This window comes from Pezoporus flaviventris, unplaced genomic scaffold (assembly GCF_033815535.1).
Source record: "Pezoporus flaviventris isolate CSIRO_AGI_PZ_B2104156 unplaced genomic scaffold, CSIRO_AGI_Pfla_v1 ptg000031l, whole genome shotgun sequence".
Lineage (NCBI taxonomy): Eukaryota > Metazoa > Chordata > Aves > Psittaciformes > Psittacidae > Pezoporus > Pezoporus flaviventris.
The window spans coordinates 36,429,423-36,451,635 of NW_026892579.1; the positions used below are offsets into that span (position 1 = coordinate 36,429,423).

General features: G+C 36.7%; 1 protein-coding gene across 1 annotated transcript in view; it reads right to left on the reverse strand.

The window, feature by feature from the left end:
* The window catches only part of PXDN (peroxidasin), a 95,564-nt gene that overhangs the window by 33,900 nt on the left and 39,451 nt on the right, over positions 1-22,213 (reverse strand). The window contains exons 4-11 of the mRNA XM_061460721.1: positions 17,801-17,872; positions 10,426-10,497; positions 9,749-9,820; positions 6,691-6,860; positions 5,287-5,404; positions 3,072-3,241; positions 1,883-2,155; positions 440-556 (exon numbers count right to left, since the gene is read on the reverse strand). Coding sequence (XP_061316705.1) covers positions 440-556; positions 1,883-2,155; positions 3,072-3,241; positions 5,287-5,404; positions 6,691-6,860; positions 9,749-9,820; positions 10,426-10,497; positions 17,801-17,872 — 1,064 coding nt within the window. The remainder of the gene's footprint in view (positions 1-439; positions 557-1,882; positions 2,156-3,071; positions 3,242-5,286; positions 5,405-6,690; positions 6,861-9,748; positions 9,821-10,425; positions 10,498-17,800; positions 17,873-22,213) is intronic.

Below are 22,213 nucleotides of genomic sequence, written 5' to 3' on the forward strand. Positions count from 1 at the left end.
TTTACTGCCACTACCTGATAAAACTATCAGCAGAGTACACACCACCGCTCCTCTCAACGCGCGGTAAGTGACAGAAATGCAGTTATACAGATGCCAGTTAAAGGTTGGGCTGTACCTAATTTCAGATTTCCAGTTAATGACAGTCATCTCTATTTCTTCTGCAGTAAACCAGCTGAAGTAGGTACTGCCACATGTAATTTGTCTCCTATTTCTTAAACATTATTGGGAATCTATTATGGAGACATATTTTAACGACTTTTCTTTAATGAATAATGAAAAATGCTTGAGCAGCTCGCTTCTGTGGGACACATTTTCCTTTCTAGCTAAAGCGGAAAGAGATGAGCCATGTTTCCTTCAGAGACTTAAGCATCTAAGCAAATACATGGATCTAAACAAATAGCATTTTATTAGCTTAGAAGTGAAAATAGAACATGCTTACCTCCTTTAGTCCAGGCAATAACAGGCTGGGGATAGCCTTGTGCTTCGCAAGGGAAGTCAACAGTCTGTCCCTCAATCACTGTTTTGTCTTGAGGAGTAACAGTAAACTTAGGTAGAGCTAAAGAAGAGAAAATAAACAGGTTAAAACAAAACAAATCCAAACTAAAAAACGCGTAACTGTCTGAAATGATGAAATTATTCCTGTATGACTTGAATAGCTCATATCAGTAGGAAAAGAGATGCTAATGGGACTGTTTTATATTGTGACCCCTATAGGGCAGAGAGTTAAGGTAGCCACCAGTGCAATAGAAACATCTCACAACCTGGCCCTGGTGACAGTGAAGATGTCTGGGATCTACTGCCATAGATCCAAAGTAAGAGGTATAGTAAGACTTGTAGAGTCAAACATAGATTGGATTAAAAATGCCTTCTCCTCTCAAACAATCGTAGGCTAAATTGTGAAGAAAATGAAGCGCAGTCAAAGCCATCCTGAGCTCCTTGTTTTCTACTTTACACAAAAGGAAAGCAGTGAGTAGAAGTGTGGGCCAATTTCTGCAGTAACATCACAGCACTATCCGTGTAAGATGCAGTTCAGCTCTCAAAACACAATCATCCAATTGGTGGATAATGAATAAACAAAACCACAAGGACAAGTTGTTCTGCATAGCTTTAAAAAATTGAACTCATTGATGAAGTATTTGCAACCCGAAGTGCTTGCCAGCTAGAGATCTTAACATGAGAACAGAAAGAAAGTTTCCTCAAAATGCTTTGCAAATGCAAGTTCCAGCCTAAAAACATTTCAAGTAAAAATATTCCCCATAAATATATATGCTTTTGATAGATTGTTCTTGAACATTTTATATTGATATTATTGACATACAATACCAAAATTATTGCAATCACGATAAGTTACAGTACTTTGACTTTTGTTTTGCAGAAAAGCTATGCTAACACCTCAGTTGGCAGAGTGATAACTTCCATGAAACACAGCAAAAAATGTTTCCACACCCACTGAAGTGTCTGTAAAAGAAAGGCAGAACAGCACTCAAAACTCCATTTTTAATACTCCAGGCACAAATTCTAATCTCTAGGATTGTTGCCAGTTACAGAAAAAATGTAATCCCCCATAAATTTGACATTGCATGTTTATTCCTACCAGCAAACAAAACATAATAAGAAATAAACATTTCAAAACACCAATGATTAACTTCTGAGAATAATCAATGAATTTAACCTTCAGAGAATTAGTATATAATATCTGACTTTGAGTGAAATGTATAGCAACTTTCCTACAGATTACACTAGAATCTTACAAGTAAAACAGAAACTTTCATGGTTTTAGTTCAGCTCTGACAATTCAGAAAAACAGAGAAAACCACACAGTTCAAAGTAATATACTGTTCCTAATATGTCTTATAGCTTGTCACTCTTAAAAGTTACTCACCTTGGACTATGATGTATGCAGTTGCATGGATATTATCTATGCTGTTCGTTGCAAAACAGGTGTACTCGCCACTGTCCTCCTGCTTCACATTTTGTATGTAAAGTCCTCCTGATGGGGTTATGGTGATGCGAGGGTCAACTGGTAAAGGGGTTCTGTCTGCTTTGGTCCAGGTAATTCGTGGCTGAGGGTGCCCGGTTGCACTGCACTCCAAGGTAACGCTCTCTCCAACCAGCACTTCGGTGTTTTGCGGGTGAATCACAAAACTTGGCCTGGCTGTGAGGAAAAAGCAATGCCTACATATGACTTTCAGCTCACACAGGTAATTTGTCTGGATACTGCAATACTTTGGGAAATCTAGAGTTTTTTAATAGTTTTGTTCCAGCATACTTCTAATCTTAGTGTGAAGTCTGCCTCACTTTAAACCTAATCTAGATGCAGGCATTTATAAATATCAGTAGATAAGAAATATAAGCTCTGATGTTTCTTTCCTTGACTGCCATTAAAATAGAGTTCAAACATTTCCTTCTCATTTGCTGATCTTCATAAAGGTCTCCTCAGAGGCACAAACACTGAGACCAAGAAAACAGGCTAAAATTTGCCATAAATGAATAGAAACACAAACCTGATTAAGCTACATTTTAGTATCTTTTCCCAGCTATGCGTGTGCTTTGCAGTGACATTTTAAGTTTACCTGATATTGAGTGTCAAAACAAAATTTTCTCACAGCAAAGTCTGGGATTTTAAAACATTACATCCTGGAGAGGAATTTAGTGCTTGCAAACACAAAGACCTGGCAACACAGAGATGCAGGCTAAGAAGCTCTATAATAAGGATGGCTGCACAGCATGTGTCAAAGCTTCCATGAGCGGCCTGCTTGGAATCTTGTGGTATTCAGGTATCCACAGAGAACACTATTGTACTGAGCAATGTTGTAATGTAACAGTCTCTTTCCCTAACCCTTAAACAGAGAGCCTACAAGACTACCATCAGAATTGCTTACTACAATAAACATATTAACTAGCTGATTTTTGTTCTGGGGATGTAACTTCATGATCTAGCTCTTAAGATGCCCAAGCGCAAAAATTTACATGTCAAGTACATACAAAAGCCAAGGCATCTTACTTTTAGCAATCTTATTATCAAAACAATTCCTCATCTGAATGCAAAATTCAGATTTGGTGTTCTTTACCTGGTGACTCAAAGTATCGAAGAGTAACTTCCTGAGTTTTCACTTCTCCAGCCACATTTTTTGCCATGCACTGGTAAATGCCTTGGTCTGTTTCTTTAGTATTCTGAATCATCAACGTGCCATCATCTAGCAAGTTTAGTCGGGAATCTTCTTTCATACTGAGCTCATTACTGTGAGGAAAAGAATCTGCTGGAGTTAAACCTTTAAATCACAAGCACAGAAAACTGCTAAATAATGAAACCCAAAATATATTACCCAAAATAATTTGAGGGGGGGGGTGGGAGGGGGAGAAGAGTTTTACTGTGTTAAGTAAAATAACAGAACTCTTAGCTTTCTCCTAAAGAGAAGACAAAAGAAAAAAAAAAAAAAAATTCAACCAATTTTGCCTCTGCAAGCATCATACTTTCAATATGAAAAACCAAAATACATTAATGAGTAAAAGCTTACAGGGAAAAAAGTTCTAACTGGCAAACCAATTTAAAATGTTTGTGCTTGAAGCATATCAAATAAGTTCAACACTCAAGATACTTTCTGCTAGGAGTGGGGTTACTTGCAATAAAATCATCTTTGTGCCAACATCTGTCCAGATTGCTCAAGGAGCACTAATGAACCTGATTATAATTTGCATTGGCTTGAAACGTCAGGTCTTCGGGATATATTAGGGATGCATTTGTGTGACGTTATCTAAGAACAGTTAGGGGTTATTATTAAAGGAACTGTTTCTCACTCCATCCCACACCACATCACGAAAAAAGCACAGATGAGGGATGAGATCTTATCCCCTGTGTACAAATCCCAGTCTGATGATCTGTTCACCATACTGACCTCAATAGGTCAATGGCTTTTGACTGAAATCTTGCCATGTTCAACTACCTTGCAAAGAGCTTTGCTCTCATTCATGCAGCCAGGAAACAAGCCAGAGTCAATAATTCCACACCCCAAGCTCAAATTTCTTCTTAAAACTCTTTCATATGTGTATTCTGAATACATGTTTTCTTTGTTTATTATAAGAAGTACATGAGCCAAAGAAAATTTCAATGTAATAATTATATCATACAAGCTCAAGGCTCTGTTATTGACATACTCCATAAACACTGTACCCTTGCTGCATGTGTCACTCCCATCAGCAGAAACCTACAGAACCAGGACTCTGTAGCTCCATTTTATCAGCATCCAACAAACTAAAATGGTTCATTTGCTAATATAAAACACAAGGGAATTTGCTTTTCAGATCCATTTTTCATTTGTGTAAGAGCATCATTAATCCAGTCTGATTAAGTTTGTGGTAAACTCACAGTTCATGTGTCTATCATAAATTCACATCAGTATAAGGCAGATGATGTGCTGGTACGCAGCTGGTTCAGCCATGCCGTGCCCAGTTGTGCTGAAGGGACCTAAGCAGAGCTTGAGCAGCCACTCTGCAGCAGGCTGGCCCTTGGACTGCTGAAAGACACAGGTCCTTCATAGGCCCTTCCCTCAATTCCCTAAGCAGTTAGGAGAAGCAATGGAGCAAGTTGCCCAGGGAACTTGTGCTACGTCCATCCCTTAAGCTCCAACTGGACAAGCAACCTGGTATGATCCTGCTTTAAGCAGAAGGCTGCAGAGATCTCCAGAGATGCCCTCCAACCTGAATTAACCTACAGTCCTATGGTACTTGTCTGCCCTCCATGTACCAGTCTGGGGAGCCTGGGAATTGATATATCTATCTCTGCTCTCCTGGAATGGAGCTACACCTCAAAGGAAAGCTGTCTCTGAGGAGCTGGGGCTCAAGGAAGACTTTCTCTGAAACCTAACTTATCCAGCTGGAGTTCCTTTGAAAACAGCTTTTGCCTTGCCTCAAAATGTATGCAAACAATAGCTAACCTACAAACCACATGTGCAACACATCCATATTGGAATGTCTGGTACTTACATATAAATCATTAGTTTTAAGCATGTGAGCAACTTTGTAGATGTAACTACAGCTGAAAATCTTACCAATAGTATTATAGTCATGAATATTTTCTAAAGTTATCAGCTCTTAAGTGTTTAAAATTATTTAATAAAACAGACATGGACCATTATTACTTCATATACTACTTTTAATTATAGCGTGTTTCCACTGTAACTATTCCATATATGAGCACATAATGCGTATGGACATGCACCCAGAAATGTACAAACACCCAGACAAACACACTTAAATCAGGTTTCTCTCTTCCTCTTTTAAACTTACTTGTTTCGAAGCCAGATAATTTCTGGTTTAGGATTGCCTTCAGCTCTGCAAGTGAAATACACTGTATTCCCTGAGGTAACATCCACATCCTGAGGCTCTGATGTAATTCTTGGCCTCTCTGTATCAACAATAAAACTTGTAAGGAACTCTCACTTGTTTTAAACTACTAAGGAATGGTAAATAAAGAATTTCTCATATACCTTGTAGAAAAATATATGTCATAAATGTTTTAATTTAAAATATTTATTTCTTACTCAGGATTAAATGGACTTTTCCCTATTCAAAAGTGACTGTGGCCTTTCTGACCTTCTCCATTGTTCCTTAAGACCTTTTAGCAGACTGGAAATGCACTGTGCAAATTTGTATCAGGCTCTAAAGTAGCTGTTTTATTTATTTGAACAGAGGCTCAATTTGCTTATGAAGGAAAAACTTTAAAACAACAAGCACAAGTGCCATTTAAAATAACTTCCTTTAGATAAGTATCAGAGCTTAACCGGCCTCCTACAGAATAATTTGTCCAGCTTGTTTCCTGCAGTTTCGTATTCAGGCTCCTTAGATGTGCAGAGAGCTGGTAGGACGCCATGAGACTTATTCTCGAACTAAATCCCCTTTTTACTATATTTTTCAAGAACCTTGTAGGTGCTTATGGCCATAATTCTCATGATCAGAGTTATATCCAACACAAAACCAAAAGAATGATTTATTTATTTTCTATCTTGGCCTCATCACATGCCTGGGCAGATTAATGCCCCCAGCTTGGTAAGAAATCTGCATTTTGATTTCAGAACAGAAGAGATGTGGGGCTGAGCCCCAGGGTGCCCATGGGGTCATGCCTTTACACCCTCAAGCTGAAGGAATATAGATGAACAAAAGGATTTAAATAGAAGTGCTTGTCCACTAATCCACTGACAGTGCAGGGACTCCTTATAAGTATAGCTGAGTAAAAAAGAAAGCCAGTGGCCCAACCCTGATTCCAATATCAACAAGAGTTTTAACAATAAGATCTGTGGAATCAGAAGCCATTCTGTACAGTTTCTTTCTTCTCTTTCCTGTGTACAGAAGGAAAGAAAGAATGCTAAACAACATTAATGTAACACCAAAGACCCTAGTTGTTGATCCTTTTATGATCAAAACTGAAATATAAAAAGGAAAAATAAAGTCTTTCCAGATAATCACATTTAGTTCCTCAAGGACAAATGGCTATATTTGTTTCATTAAAGATAGGCATAGAAGCAATCAGTCAGTCAGAAGCAGACAAAAACAGAGAAAGAGAAAAGGGAGATTTCTGGAAATAAGCAATATTGATCAATGTTATCAAAGTGAACAGAACAATAAGCAAACCAAAAAATACAGATTAGGTACATTTAGCACGTTAAAGAAGCCATTAGGAAGTGGCAAACCCACCACAGTTAAGTTCTTCTGGTGTAATTGAGGCCACTGATCTTCCCTGGATTCTTCGTGGATACTCACAGGTAGCTGCTGCTTGAGCATTACCCGACTCTGCATAGGTCTTCAACAGCTCCGCCAGCCACAGGATTTCACAGTCACAGTGAAGAGCATTTGAATCCAAACGCCTGCACAAAACACAAAGCAGCCACACCACTTCTTAGCAACCCTTAGACTAGTCTGCTCGGATCAAAATTGTTCCTTTATATGCAGTTTTAACTTAAAATATTTATATGCTTAATCAGAATTAAACAGACTTCATATGTGGATACAACAGACAATACAGAACACAGGTAACAGTCACTTGCTTATATGCATTCTGGTATAGTCTTTACTATAAAAATCCATGTTACTTTTACTGCATGAGTAGGACTGTGTTCAACCTAGCAACCATCTAGACAACTTTTCTTTTTTAACCCAAACATTGAGTGAATAAATCAGGGTTTATTTAGATGTTATACAAACTTTGCTTAAGTAAGGAACTTAAACCAATCTCACGTTACTTTCTGTTACACACTTATCACTGTATTAGCTTCACTGCTAACCTGACATTTTTACAATTTCTCATTTTGATCATCAGGCAACTGAGACAAAGACTCACACTTTTATTTAAGTATTAAGCTCATGTTGAATTTAGTGGACCAGTAACTTCATAAGAACACCTGCATATTGCAGATAACAGAAACCCATAAATTCTGTTGACTTTCTTTCCAGTAGTGAAGGGCCCCATTACTACTTAGAGAACTGCACTTTCTGGCTGAAGGGGCCCCGTATAAATGCGGGGGTTTAAACCCATTAAGTAAAGAAATCTATACCATTCAGTGTATCTATATACAAATTGGAAATAATATTGTACAGCAAAGCAATCTCATTTTGGTGCATCTTTGAGGGTAGTAAGCTTTTTTTATCATTTTGTCGTTTAATATTTTATTAACCACTTGCACAAATGCCCAGATATTATTTGTTCCCTGTTCTTTTGTGAAAAACAGGCAAGAACAAGCAGAAATATCTTAAAAGTTATCATACAAATGTCTCTCATTATATGAGATGCTACTGGTAGAATTTAAATCTCGAACACAAAAATCATGACATGACCTTTAAGGGTGAGCTGTCTTAGGTCAGAAGGTACGAGGTCAGTCTAGCCCAGAGCTCTCTTCCACTAATAGTCACTACTGAAATTCACTTTTACCTAGAAATTATACAAAGAAGCATACCTTTCTGTTCACTTCAACCCCACAAGAATTGAAAGAGGTATGAGTGAAGCAGCTACAATTGGAAGACACATACCTCATCGAAATCTACTTCATTCTGCCTTTAGCCACAGTTAAAGGTATGGTCCCAGAGCATTAGGCAAGTGTCCTACATCAGCAGAACCACCTTCTGGTTACATCCCTTGTGATCACTTTTCCTAGTAGAGTGTTATGTCTTGCTGCACAGCATGCCATCAGCAGTCCCCCCAGAAAGCAGGGTATGAATGCATGACTGCCTTTCTCAAAACAATAGTCTTGGATAACTTAAGGAATGTTTATCATAGATCAGTGGAGATCCAAAGTGTGAGATAGAAAACCTTCTGCAGGTCACCTCACAATGGTACTTCTACTGAGTTCAACTTTTCAAATGTGACTGAGGGACTAAGAAGCTGCTAATTTTCCAAGTTAGCGGCATTTTAAGAATCATAGAATCATAGAATAGTTAGGGTTGGAAAGGACCTTAAGATCATCTAGTTCCAAACCCCCTGCCGTGGGCAGGGACAGCTCACACTAAACCATGTTACCCAAGGCTTCGTCCAACCTGGCCTTGAACACTGCCACAGATGGAGCATTCACAACCTCCCTGGGCAACCCATTCCAGTGCCTCATCACCCTTACAGTAAAGAACTTCTTCCTTATACTCAATCTAAACTTCCGCTGTTTAAGCTCAAACCCATTACCCTTGTCCTGTCACTACAGTCCCTAATGAAGAGTCCCTCCCCAGCATCCTTAGAGGCCCCCTTCAGATACTGAAAGGCTGCTATGAGGTCTCCACGCAGCCTTCTCTTCTCCAGGCTGAACAGCCCCAACTTCCTCAGTCCGTCTTCATACGGGAGGTGCTCCAGTCCCCTGATCATCCTCGTGGCCCTCCTCTGGACTTGTTCCAACAGTTCCATGTCCTTTTTATGTTGAGGACACCAGAACTGCACACAATACTCCAAGTGAGGTCTCACGAGAGCAGAGTAGACGGGCAGGATCACCTCCTTCGACCTGCTGGTCATGCTCCTTTTGATGCAGCCCAGGATACGGTTGGCTTTCTGGGCTGTGAGCGCACACTGAAGCCGGCTCGTGTTCATTTTCTCATCGACCAACACCCCCAAGTTCTTCTCCACAGGACTACTCTGAATCTCTTTTCTGCCCAACCTGTAGCTGTGCCTGAGATTGCTCTGACCCAGGTGTAGGACCTTGCACTTGGCATGGTTAAACTACATAAGGCTGGCATCAGCACAAGAAGAAATGGCTTCTGGAGTTGTTTTTGAAAGTAACACTTCTATTCTTCAACCATCGAGCACCATTTCATAACTTTGTTTTTTATCATCAGATACGGACAAGTATAGCAATTAAAAAAGAAAATACCAAAATAATCAAATATTGAAAGACATAATAGAAGGATCACCCAATGAGAATTAGACAAGGGGAGAAAAAAGCCAAAAACAAACAAAAGAATCCCAACCAATCAAAAAAATCTAAAAAAGGATCTCTCTATATATTAGTTTATCTACAAAACAAGACTGTATCAGTACAAGTAATTCCAAGACAGGAAACAAAAAGATTTAATCAGTCACAAGAGAAAGCAGGATAGGAACCAGTGGTCTTAATCCATGTATGTAAAACAACTCGAGCACGGCTTAGGAAGAACTATTTAATATTTAAAACAATTGCACAATGAAAAGACATTTGCAAGGAATATAAATATTGCAAGATGAGATATGGTGTAATTATATTATTTAATCTTTCTTTAGTTAATAATAATTCAATTTACTTACAGTCTCTTCATAGATTCTAGTTGACTAAATGTTCCAGGAATCAAATGAGCTATTCTGTTGTTATGCAAAAATCTATTAAAAAGCACAGAAATATGCATGTAATAATTCAGATTTTGAGATGCACTCACTTCATTTACATTCTTCTGAAAGTTCTATTAAAGAAGTAATTTACAAAATAAAAAAAAAAATCTTTTTGAAAATTTTTTAACGATTCATTGGCTGCTATTTTTTAAGTGGCCTCCAACGTGTATTTGGTGTGTCCATTTGGGGAAAAAGAGGCCATAAAAAGACAAAGTAACTGAAAGGAAGGGATTTCATAAGCATTCAAATGAGAAACTCGAAGAAGAAAAAAAAAAAGAAAGAAAAGTCATACTATAAATCTTCTACTTCTTCATTACTAACATTTATTTTAGGTGAAACATCAATCACGGCTCTTTGGGAAATCATTTTGCAATACAAAATATACCACAAGCTATATTCACTTCTGTAAGCCTTTAAGGTCATCCTGACTGAAGTGTTCTTGGCAAAGACTGTGTAGTAGTAACAATAAAATATTTAGACTAAAAATAATCTATGGGAATGAAAAAAAATATAATTTCCAGTTTCAAATATTTGATTTAATTCAAACAAAGAAGTAAGCTGACTTCTGAATCATAGCCCAAGAAAAACAAACTTACAGCCTTTCAAGTTTTGGAAGATGGGTAAAGGATTCAGGTTCCAACGTTTCTATTTGATTAAAGTGCAGATACCTGAAAATATGTTAAACAAAAGGAAAAACACTGAAACAGTTTTCTTAATGAAGCTAAATATTATAAAGAATTTGCTATAGTTTCCACACTCTTTACACATGTAAATAGGCAATAGTAGTGGCTTAACTTTCTTCTATTGTCTGAATCCTCTACTTGAATCTGAGAAATACAAGACATGACAAACAAGGAGGGTTTCATACTACTATATAGTGTGTGTGTGTGTGTACATTTATGTGCAAAAGAATTTTTTTAAAACACACATTAATTTGGAAATACAACTTTGAACTTTTTTGCCAAATCAACTTTTTTTTTAGTATGCATACTTAAATACATATAGAAAAAAGAATTATTCTATTTTACAGGAAGATATTGCAGGTTGTTTAGAAAATATTTAGCTTCCAACAGAATCACATTTTCAGTGGGCAACAGTTTTCACAGCTATTACATTTCACTGCTATTACAATTTCAAAAGATACTAAATAACCTGCTCTAGTTCATGAACACTGCTGTTTAAAGCCATGAATGCTCTCAAAAGCCAAACAAATTCCTAACATAAGCCCAAGTTTGATTGAGTTGCTTTTAGAAAAGAGCTTCCCAGCAACTGGTGTACATTAACCACCACAGCTGTGTTGTTTGATACTCTGTTGATTCTAATGTAAGCTATTAATATTACACAGCAACAAATATTACACATCTACTAATCTTGTACAACAACAGAAAAAAAGCCTAACATAACAAGATAATTAATCAGATTATCAATTTGTAACTGCTGTGAAAAGGGACTGCAGAGGTAGGATCTTTCCAGTCTTCCAGTTTATGTTGTGGCAGTACTCTATAAACTTGCAGATGAGAAAACAAGAAGTAATTGATGTGACTTCGACAAGGAACTGTGAAAATGATTTATAGACTTTGGATCCTGATTATATATCCAAATGTATTCAAATCTCTCAAAGTTTGTTATGTGACCTCTGACAAACTCACGAACATCTGAAGAATGTGCACATATAGGAAAACTGAAAAGAATCCCACAATTTAAAATCAAACAGAAAATCTCAGACCCCAAAATCTCTTGAAAAATCAATCCTTCAGCATGAAAAGCAAAAGCACATGGGAACTTGCTTGTGCTGAAACATCGCACGTGTTCTGCTCCCTGACCTGAGCTGAATGGTCGCTGCAGAGAGAGGAAAGTGGGAAGCAGCAATTACAGCAGAGAGTCGTTGCAGCAAGCTCTGGAAGGCGCGTGCAGCTGGGGAGCCAGGCACGTGCCTGGCAGTCCCCCAGATCCCCTGCCAGCAGCAGCACAGCCCGAGCGTGAGCCAGCAAACGATGCCAGGGAGCAATGAATGGGGAACCACAGAAAAGCCAATAAATCAGCACGGATGTGATCAAGCACAGAGTGTCAAGTCTGCTTACTGCCAGTGCAATGCATGGCCACATACTGTACTGAGCATAGAATATGATCCTGTTTGCACAAGGAAGCAAGAAATGCATAATCATGCTATGCCTGCCAGTCTTCATCTCCCTTTTGAAAATACAGGCCAATTTCATCCAAATTAAAAAGACATCTCAAAGTCACATACTTCCTACAAGGTTCGATTGAGTCACCAGCAGAGAGTTGAGAGACTTCAGTCAGGTCCAGCACTGACAGGACTGACATCTGCCCTGTGAGCAGGGACTGGCCACGAGGTGGGCACATCTCACCAGGAGCCAGGGCTCTGCTCACCCACCTCTCCACCATCAGCAGCATTTGGGAGGGGCAAGGCAAGGTAAAATGAAAGAGGGTGAAGAGGAAAAAAAAGGCACAGCTATAGGGTTTGTTACTTTGATTTTGGAGAAAATTACATACATTTCTTCTGGTGCACACAACAGGGATTTTTTTCCTTTGCTAATTCTACTTGCATTTTTATGATTCATGAGGACCTTGAAAAAATATCTCATCTTCCCAAAAAATTAGTCTCTTGTACTTCTTTGTCATTAACAAGGAAAGATTTGTAGGTACAAATAATACATCTTACTGGAACAACAAATTAGACACTGGCACAGGCTGCCCAAAGAAGTTGTGGCTGCCACATCCCTGGCAGCGTTCAAGGCCAGGCTGGACAGGGCTTTGAGCAACCTGGTCTAGCGGAAAGTGTCCTGCCCCATGGCAGGGGACCTGGAACTATATGATGTTTAAGGTCCTTTCCAATCCAAACCATTCTATAACTCCATTAAATAATGTTGGTAAAAGCAGGCACATTGAGGCACACATCCCTTTCTTAAAGTGCAAGGATGAGAGATGACATTAGCAAAGAAAGAAAAAGAAAGGATGCCTCTCTTGGAGTTTGAGGATATATACATGACTAAACTCAAAGCAGCAACTCATTGCTGTTTAGTATTCCAGGTTACTATAATTACAGAATTTAAAGAACGTATTTGCCTGAAAACTCGCCTTGTTTTTCCAAGCAAATGAATCAGTGCAATTAAAACAATACTTCTGTTAAAAACCTTGCCTTGTTTATGACTTTATATCATCACACATACAACTACAATAATTCAGGCACTGAAGTATATTGTAATAGCTTTATGTAATCAGATTTCATGCTGCCTAAAGTAGCTCAAAAAATCAAATCATAAAGTCCAACTGGAAAATACTCTCAACTGCTTCATATGACAAGATAGTTGGGTTTTGCAGGTCTTTTTACATTATGACCTGAAAAAAATCCTGAGCAACTTGCCAGGCAATTCGTGAACAGAACAAGGTGTACTTGTGGGGACAAAGTAATTAGCAACAAGTACAACTCTGGAAAAAAAAAAAAAAAATATGCAGAAACCAGATTGCATTGTAAGCCTACAATAAAAAGAATTCAAAATCCTTGGCTTTACATCCTACAGTTTAATCACTTTTTATCACTTAGGTTTATCACTTACATACTTTTCTTCTATGTTTCACATTATTTTCTTTTTAAAGGATTTTTAATACTTTAATTAATAGAGAATTTCTTGGACTGGAAATTCACTTTAAAGTAATCATATTCAGGAAATAATATCACAGTGACATGTCTTTATAGGCATCTTCTAAGTTCAGAGTATAAAACACTCTTAATAGGAAGAAGATGTATTGAATTTGATATTAAAAAGACTTTCATAATGGAAACATAAAGAAAATCATGCAAGAGTCATATTAAATACCCCTGTGTCTTCCTTTTAATTCTGAATTCACTATCAAGGATGAAACACAAGGAAAGGTAATACTTAAAGGAAAAAAAAAGTCCAAACTAAACACACCTAGAGGAAGACAAAGCATTGGTCAAATAAGCCGATTTTCTCTTTGTTGTTATTAATCTTGGAGGATGAACATTGACAGTAAAATTCAGTCCCATTGGCATTTTTCATAGCACTAAATTTAGGATTAGATTTTCTGTAGCATAGTATTTCTACAGAGGATTACTTTTATCATATATGCCAATTGTTCATTTCTAATAGTATCTCCACATCTTGGGGGAAGTACTTAAAACCCATTAGTTGAGTATCATCTATGTTCTGAATATTTAAATAGCATGTTTGACATTTTGATTATTCAAAAGAGAATAACAAACATATTTTTCCCACATTTATCACAGAGTTTTCCCTGTCCAGGCGTACGACAAGAAGTAAACCACAAGGCTTAAACCACAAGGAAAGAGATTTAAGTTAGATTTTACAGTAGCAATATAAAATACTGTAACTGGATTCTTAAGGAGATTATGAATCCTCTCTTTAAAGACTTTTAAAATATGGCTAGATAAAGATCTGATTCCAGTCATCTAAATTTGTTGTCCCTAGCTGATCTTATTTTAGAATAATACGGATGTATTTCTCAAGGCCCCTTTCATACCTTTTGAGTTGGTTTGTTTGTTTATTACTTAATCCTTTCACTCCCTACCATAGATGTTTTTAGCAGCAATGAGATATTTGTCAGGCTCTACTGTGTTAAATGTGCATAACTGCTACACAGAGTTATGCAAAAATCCAGAACACTTTGCAATATAATAACTAAAAAAAATTTTAGCAACATTTCAAAGCCACTGAAAATTGGACTGTGGGAAAAGAAATGAACAGGCTTCATCACTATATATAAAATAACCTAATCTACTCATTTCCTCCAGAATATGTACATGTGTACAAAACTACATAACTCTAGTTATGTAGTACATACTACACTAGTTTGTGTACATGTGTACACAACTACATAAATCTAATAACAGTTTTTGAGGAGTAAAATTAGCATGCTAACATGAAAGTTAAAAGAAAATCCATAATTACTAAGATTAGTTAACTTTTAAGTAATTCCATTATTATTGGGGATTCCACTAGTTAAGGACTGCAAAGAATACTTTTTGCCCCTGGTACATACAGCTCTTAAGCTGAGATCTGAAAAAATATAGTAGATATTTGGAAGAAAAAGAACATACACACATCCGGAAATAGACTGCACTTAGAGCTTGATCTTGGGATCCAGCAAACTCGTGACCTCCCAAGCCAGGTGCTTGTGACATTTCAGGTGGGATTCACTTGTCTAAGCACAGGCATATAGAGGCAGCTTTCACTGCCTTTCAATGGCCTGGCTGCATTCCAGCTGCTGCTCCGAAAAAATGCAGGTGTACTGAAGCTTTGTGTCACATTTGCCAGACCCAAACATATGTCTTGCACATTTAGCAGGGCCTAAACTGGTACTAAGCGGCTACTTTTCTTCAGCCAACTTTCTGCCTTCATGCCCTGCCATGACTGAAGAGCCAGGTGACAAAATATGTATGGCTTAATGTGTTCAAGCATCTGAAACTGCCAATTTTTTTTCAGAATTTACTCTAGTACGAGCAAGTTTCAAAGATCCTATTCCCTTGGAAGAAATTTCTGACTAAAAAGGTATTTCTACTACATCAGCAGCTAAAAATTCTGCTGCGGAGGTTTAAGAAGGATCCTGCCAGCCACAGTAAATACTGGGGTTTTTCTTCTCTTGTACATGCAACAGGCCTCCTAAATCAAGTTATATTTACAGTTTCTCTTAAATAAAAACCAACAACAAACAAACAAACAAACCCCTAACCAAACAAAACCACAAAAATGAAACAAAACTAAACGAAACAAAACAAAGCAAACAGGAAAGTGATTGCTTTGATGTTCAGTTGTTTTGTGTTTTTTTTTTAAAAAGCAACTATTCTGCTTTCATTCTGCTTCACTGGAGTATAAGAAATTAGTGTGAATCAAGTCTTTCCCTGAGATGTGGATCACAGCATCTACTTCTGAGAACTCTGCTGAGCACTGAGAAGAGCATTTGGCTGAGTCAACACATCCAGCAAAATGTTTGGCAACTTGAATCCACAGAAGCCTCAAATGCAGAAACATCAACAGAGTAGTTGATTCAGTCCCACACTGAAGTTAGAGGATTTGGTTAACTTGTTCACAAAGACTACCTTCCGCCCTGTGAACAGTCTTTCTCCAAAGTTATTATGAGAAAACAGACCCTCTAGAGTCAGTACCTATTTTTATGTTATAGATGCATAAATGACAAATCTCTCATAAACTTCAAATCACAATGAATACCTTCCAGAAAATTTATTTCCAGGTTTGCCACTGGCTTCCTGTGCTCCCATTTTCCCACCTGGTAAGACTTCTTTTAAAGATCTGCCCAGGACAAGGGCTCTAAAACAAATGATCTTCTGCATGTTCATCCAGCAGGGCAGTAACATCCTCAGCAGCTATAGAGCCTAGAGCCACTGCTTGCAGCAACTGACGCCATGACGCAAGGTCAGACACTGAGCAGTGACTATGCCAGGCTCTATTTCCTTACTTTACAGTCAAAGCTGAGACTCAGACTCTCTTTAAAACTTGATTTCATACAGAATAATGTTGATGTCTCTGAATTTAATCTGATACAGTGTGATACCACAGCAGGCAGAGAGACTTAACTGCAACATAGCAGAAAAGTACGTTCAGAAGGCATTAATATTCCAAAATTATTTATGTTTTTTAAGTTGTAATGTAGATCAACACGAAATAGAGAAAAAGAAAAAAGGACAAATGTTGCCACTTGCAGCATATGAGGCTTGTGACATGGGGAAGAACATTATTTTGGAAACACTAGTAATTCAATAAATGGGCCTCAATATATAAAATTCTACACAGAAAGTAAGAATTACTATTAGCATGCAATTAAGCCCTACCAGTTGCTGTCAATATGCTGCAGTAATCATTTCTAGAGTAGGAGGAAGAGGAAGAGAAAGGCATTAAGAAAAAAAAACAAACACATGTATGTTTGATAGCTATCACTATTGACTTATATAGAAGCTCTCCCTTCAAAAGAAATCTATTGCTCTCTAAAATGAGCTTTTATGGTTTTGTACCCATCCAAAGTGTGATTTTATTTCAGGTACACGGTGTCTGCTAATATCCACTATAGGTTTACAGTAAGCAGGAAACTGGTATGTACCATAGAAAATTTACAAAACACTGCTAACTGTCACAAGTATCAAAATTTACATTGCTCATAGAAGTTATTCAGCCCCAAATTTATATGCAACAAAACTCACTGGTCTAGTACTGTCATTTGGCAGTCAAACTGTGAAATAGCTATACATTTATAGCTCTTTCTGTTTTTCTAACCATTACCAGAATGAACGTATAGTGAGGCTTTCTGATTATAAATCAAAATACAGTTAAACTTAATGGAATCAATACAATCAGGTTTTGTCATGACAAGTACTGCATCTTTCATTGTTTATCAACAGAAACTATTTTTCATCATTATACAGGAAAAGGAGTATGATCAATCTTTCTAGAAGACGTTACTGAAACATCTATATTACAAACAATGAACTGTCTTTTTAAAAATCTGCATATGGCAATAATTAACACATCAATAATATTTTTAAGAAATTTCTTCTTGTATTAAAATACAACAGATCTGGTTTAAGCTTCAAGAGACTAATTCAATCCAGTTACGCTGCATAAATCAAAGTAACTGCTGCACTCGAACTGCAATCTCTCTAAGCAATATACAATAGTTTTCAACATTTTCCACAATAAAGCTACTTTTTCATCAAAGCTATGTATCAATGTATACAGACACCGGGAATTCAAATAAGAGACAAACATAGAAATGAGGAATTTGACACACAGACCAATTGTGCTTTTTCACATGCAAATGATTATGGGGCTCTCTGCCTAACAACCCAGGGAGTGCAAACATGCAGAGCATGCAGGCAGGATGTACGGATCAAGGCGTGCACTTTTCTTCTGCAGGGGAACCATGGAGATGACAGCACAGAAGAGAAAAGGCACTTACAGTTGTTCTAGAGAGGCAAGTCCTTTAAATGCTTGCCTGTCAATTGACTGGATTTCATTCTTGTACAAATAGCTGAAACAAGAAATAATCAGTAATATTAGTACACAAACAAGAGCTACATGAAGGTGGAAAAGAAGAATATAAGTTGACACATGAAGACAGCTTTTCAACACATTAGGAAAAAAAATACAAAACAAAAACTAGACACATACACATAAAAAATACTTTGTCCTTAAGATTTTATCCCAAATTTGTCAGGAAAGACAAAAAAAATGGGGTCTTGTAGGCCCTGAGGCTGTCACCCAAATAGTCTTGGGCTTCCCAGTGCTCACTGTTACTACTTACTGTTTCTTTGCCCTTCAGTTTCCTGATGGGCTTGCTAAAAGTCAAAATAAATTCAGCTCAATGGGACAAAATTGCATCAGAAGTGCCTTTACCAGAAGACACTGGGAATGCCATTGGTCTCTTGTTTTCCTTAAAATAGCTCAGCTGAATCCTGGTACAAATAGTCAAATTATGATGGAATGGTTTTTTACTGGACTTGGGAGAACAGTGAGAATTCTGTAACTTCGCCCATGTCACATTTTGAGTATTTAAAAAAAAAAAAACAACCAACAAACAAAAAAATCAAACCAAGTTAGAATATTGGTATCACATCCATAAGACAGCATTGTATATTTTATCACTGTGTAGAAGATGGACATTAGGTCCCCATTGATACTCTATAATATAAACAGAATGAACACATGCAGAGTACCAGTATGTACATATTTCCATACCTCTTCTACGGAATTTGAATAAATTCCGACGGATCAGTGTATGTGCTCACATTCACCATGCTTTCAACAGCAAGATTTAGTGAGAGGGTGTTGGAGAAAAATCCCATAGATTAGCTGATGATGGCAGTTTCTTCATGGAGGCAGAAAATGAAAATAGTTTGGGGTTCAGTGTCAGCCACTCTTTTTTTTTGTGTTAGATTAGGAACAGGTTTGCAGTTAAGAACTTCCTCAGAATTACTTGACAAATGATTTGAAACTTCGTTAATAAGGCATGGATTTCTATGAAAAGGGATGAAGAGACTTTGGACCAGAACTTGATTGGCAGGCATTTTAGTAATAGTAGTTTTGGCTTTTCTATTATTACAGTTTTCAGTAACTTCCTGGAAATATTGCAAATTTCTTTTGATGCAACAGATAAAATACTGGCTCTGCTGGAGTTGGTGGCAGTTTCCATACTCACTTGACAACAGGCAACATTTCACAATAGGCCTAACAAGTAAAAAAGGTGTAGGTATCTGATGTTCAACTCATGGCAACTCTGGGGGACAATATGGAGTAGTATCCTTCCCTTGAGTCTAAATTTAGTTATCCAATGCACTGCTTGCTGAGATACCAGCATATTAATATACTTAACATAGATATGCATGTGAACCAAAAGCAGAGGTCCCCCAATAACAGAATAATAAGGAAATTTTTTTTTTCCTATGAGAATTTTAAAATGGACCATTTCTCTACACTCTTTGAAAAATTTTAAGGACTTAACAGCTAAAGTATTGTTTACCTTTATTAATACACTCCACTTGGCAGTGTGGAAATTCCTTTTATTTCTCTGAGTACTAAATTTCTGATCAGACCAATGAACCAGAGTAGGCTAAGATGGTTTTAACAACCAACTTCAGTTAAGTATCTCTTGAGGCCATTTGAATAGTTTTATCAAAAACCAAATTATTTAATCCAACTTTTTAAAAAAACCCTGTTTTACCAGACTCACTCTTGTAACTTTTATTTACTTCCTGCGGACAAAGTAAGGCAGAGAGAAAAAAAAAAAAAGTGGCTTAGAGGAAGACTGGGATGATGACCTCGTAAGCTTGTCAGACTTTTACCACCATACGGCAGGGAAGGGAGCAGCAGCCTTTTGTGTCCCTTTATGGAGCTCTTACCAACCCACAGTAGTGAGACTTTATTTGGGATTCAGCTTTAAACTACAACTTTTTCTATTTTCATCAGAAAACGCTCAGCTGCAGGACTATCAAGACCTCAGCCCATCACGTCACCTTTTCACAGAGAAACCCCAGCCACCCAAAGGCTACAAAAAAAAAGTGTCCTATGACCAATGTGTTAACCAGGCTTTCATTTATAAAGAAACATATAAAAATATCTGCCTAATGAAGAAAGAGATGTCAGAATACAAAATACAAATAAGCAGCACTCACAAAAATTATTTATGTCTGACATGCCACTGTGCCTAACAAGCAGAACTTTTTAAATACTGCAAAAATGCTTAACAAAAACATTCTCAAAATTCATCCGAGTTATATTAGCAGAAAACAGATTTAGATTATAATTAAAGAAAAAGTAATTTATCAATTAATTTAATCACAAACTCTCAAAGAACTGAATCATTAGAATTCTACAAACAATGTAGATGAGAACGGACAGATATTTTTTGATAAAACATTAAGTTAGTTTCTGGCGTTTGCTACTAACTGTTTTCAGAAGAGTTAAAAAAATTAGCATTTTTTCAGAAATGCACCAAGTCTGATAGAGGCCAGAGGTACTGGGCATACTTGGGAAATGAACAAACAAATAGGTAACCAGTTATACGAAAATTAGAAAATATTAGTTTTAATTTAAAAGTTTGCTAGTTCCACAATAAGCATATTTATAATTTTTTAATGGACCATATTAGAAGTCATGTGATTTAAGGAAAGTAAAATTCAGATACATCGTTTGGAGTGGAGAAAAGGTAAAAAGTAATAGCAGTATCAGGCATTGCAGAGTTAAACCTGACAATTAAATAAATATAGGAAAGACAGATTTATGTAGAAACATAAAGGAGATGGTGGAATTAGCAACATGAATTGTGAAGAAATGAGATTTGGAATCACTGGAGATGTTCAAAGAACAAAGTAAGATGACCATGACAGCAACAGCAGCAGAATGCACAGAAGGAAATGTAACCTAATCCCATTTTGAGATCAGCAGCTGTGTACTTTTGCAAACCTATAACCTGTTTTACTTCATTCATCAGAGACAAAATAAAACTTGCATGCTCTCTTTTAGCACTTCCAGAACCGATACACTTCATTCAGTCTTAATTTCCATTTATCTTATTATCGCAATGTTGTCATGTCTGATTCCTCAACTCTCCATTTCTTACTAAGTGAACATGTATCAATATTGTTGCCAAAGTTATTTTCATTCTCTGTATTTATTTCCTCCTCTGTCTTCACACTAGCTTCCAGTTTACTGCTCTGTAAATACTAAGTACCCTCTATTTATCTGGAAAACCTTTTTTAATCACTAATCTTCATTTTGTATATTTTTGCATCTCCTCCCTGATTTTTTTTTTTTTTTTTACTTAAACCTTTTTTTTTCCACTGCTGATTCCAAATCTATTATCCTACATGTTAAAACAGTAGTATGATAATTCCCAATTATCGTCTCTTTTCGAGAAAAAAACTGTTGACTTTCAAGATCAGGAACAATCATCCTACCAAGTTTTCACAAATCTGCCAGAATATGTATTGTAAGGTTGAGATAATTTTCTTTCTTATCACTCTGTACTGCCACCTCTAAGTCAGTAAAATTAATAACTCACAGGAAGTCAAATATTTTCTGTGTACCATACACATCATGTACACATACACATCTTGTATCACGAGCAACAAATTACAAACATGTTACCAATTATTTTGCTCATATGAAGACAACTTTCAAAGTTTAATTTAGAAGGAGTGCTTACAGGATATTTTGCAAAAGGGGGAACATAAGACCCCAGAAATCATACAGAATCACTGAAGTTCAGAAGGAAACTATATTACAGATGGGGTCCAAATTGCTAAAACCTTTTTGATCCTTACTAAGGAACCATATTGCCACCATTAAGGTATATGAAATAGGCAGAAAGGCAGAAAAAAAAGTATTCTTCAGTTTCATAGCAAAACAAGAATAATTACATTTCTTTTTTTACAACTTTTAGTGTATGAATTCAAAGACAAATTACATAAAGAACATGGTAACAAATTTTCCTTAAAAAATGAGCTTCAAAAATCATACATGCACATTTTTTATAATATAAAGACCAACTTATACAATGTTTAATATTTGTAATGAACAGAAAAAAGAGAAAATATCATTACTCTGTTCTTCAGACAGACAATTCTGGAAGCATATACATCTCAAAAAATTCTCAGCTCAATTTCAAGAGACAAATAGTACAAATAAACATTTGAAAATTCTAGGGCTTCTTTGACACTTACTGGGAAAAATTTTGTTTGGAAGCACAAAAACCTGGTCTTCAACAGAGATACAGGAAAGGGCCTTGACATCTCTCTCAGACACTAGCTTTTTTTTAAAATAAATATACTGTATTATGATTTATACTTAAATATTTTATATAAAATTATATAAC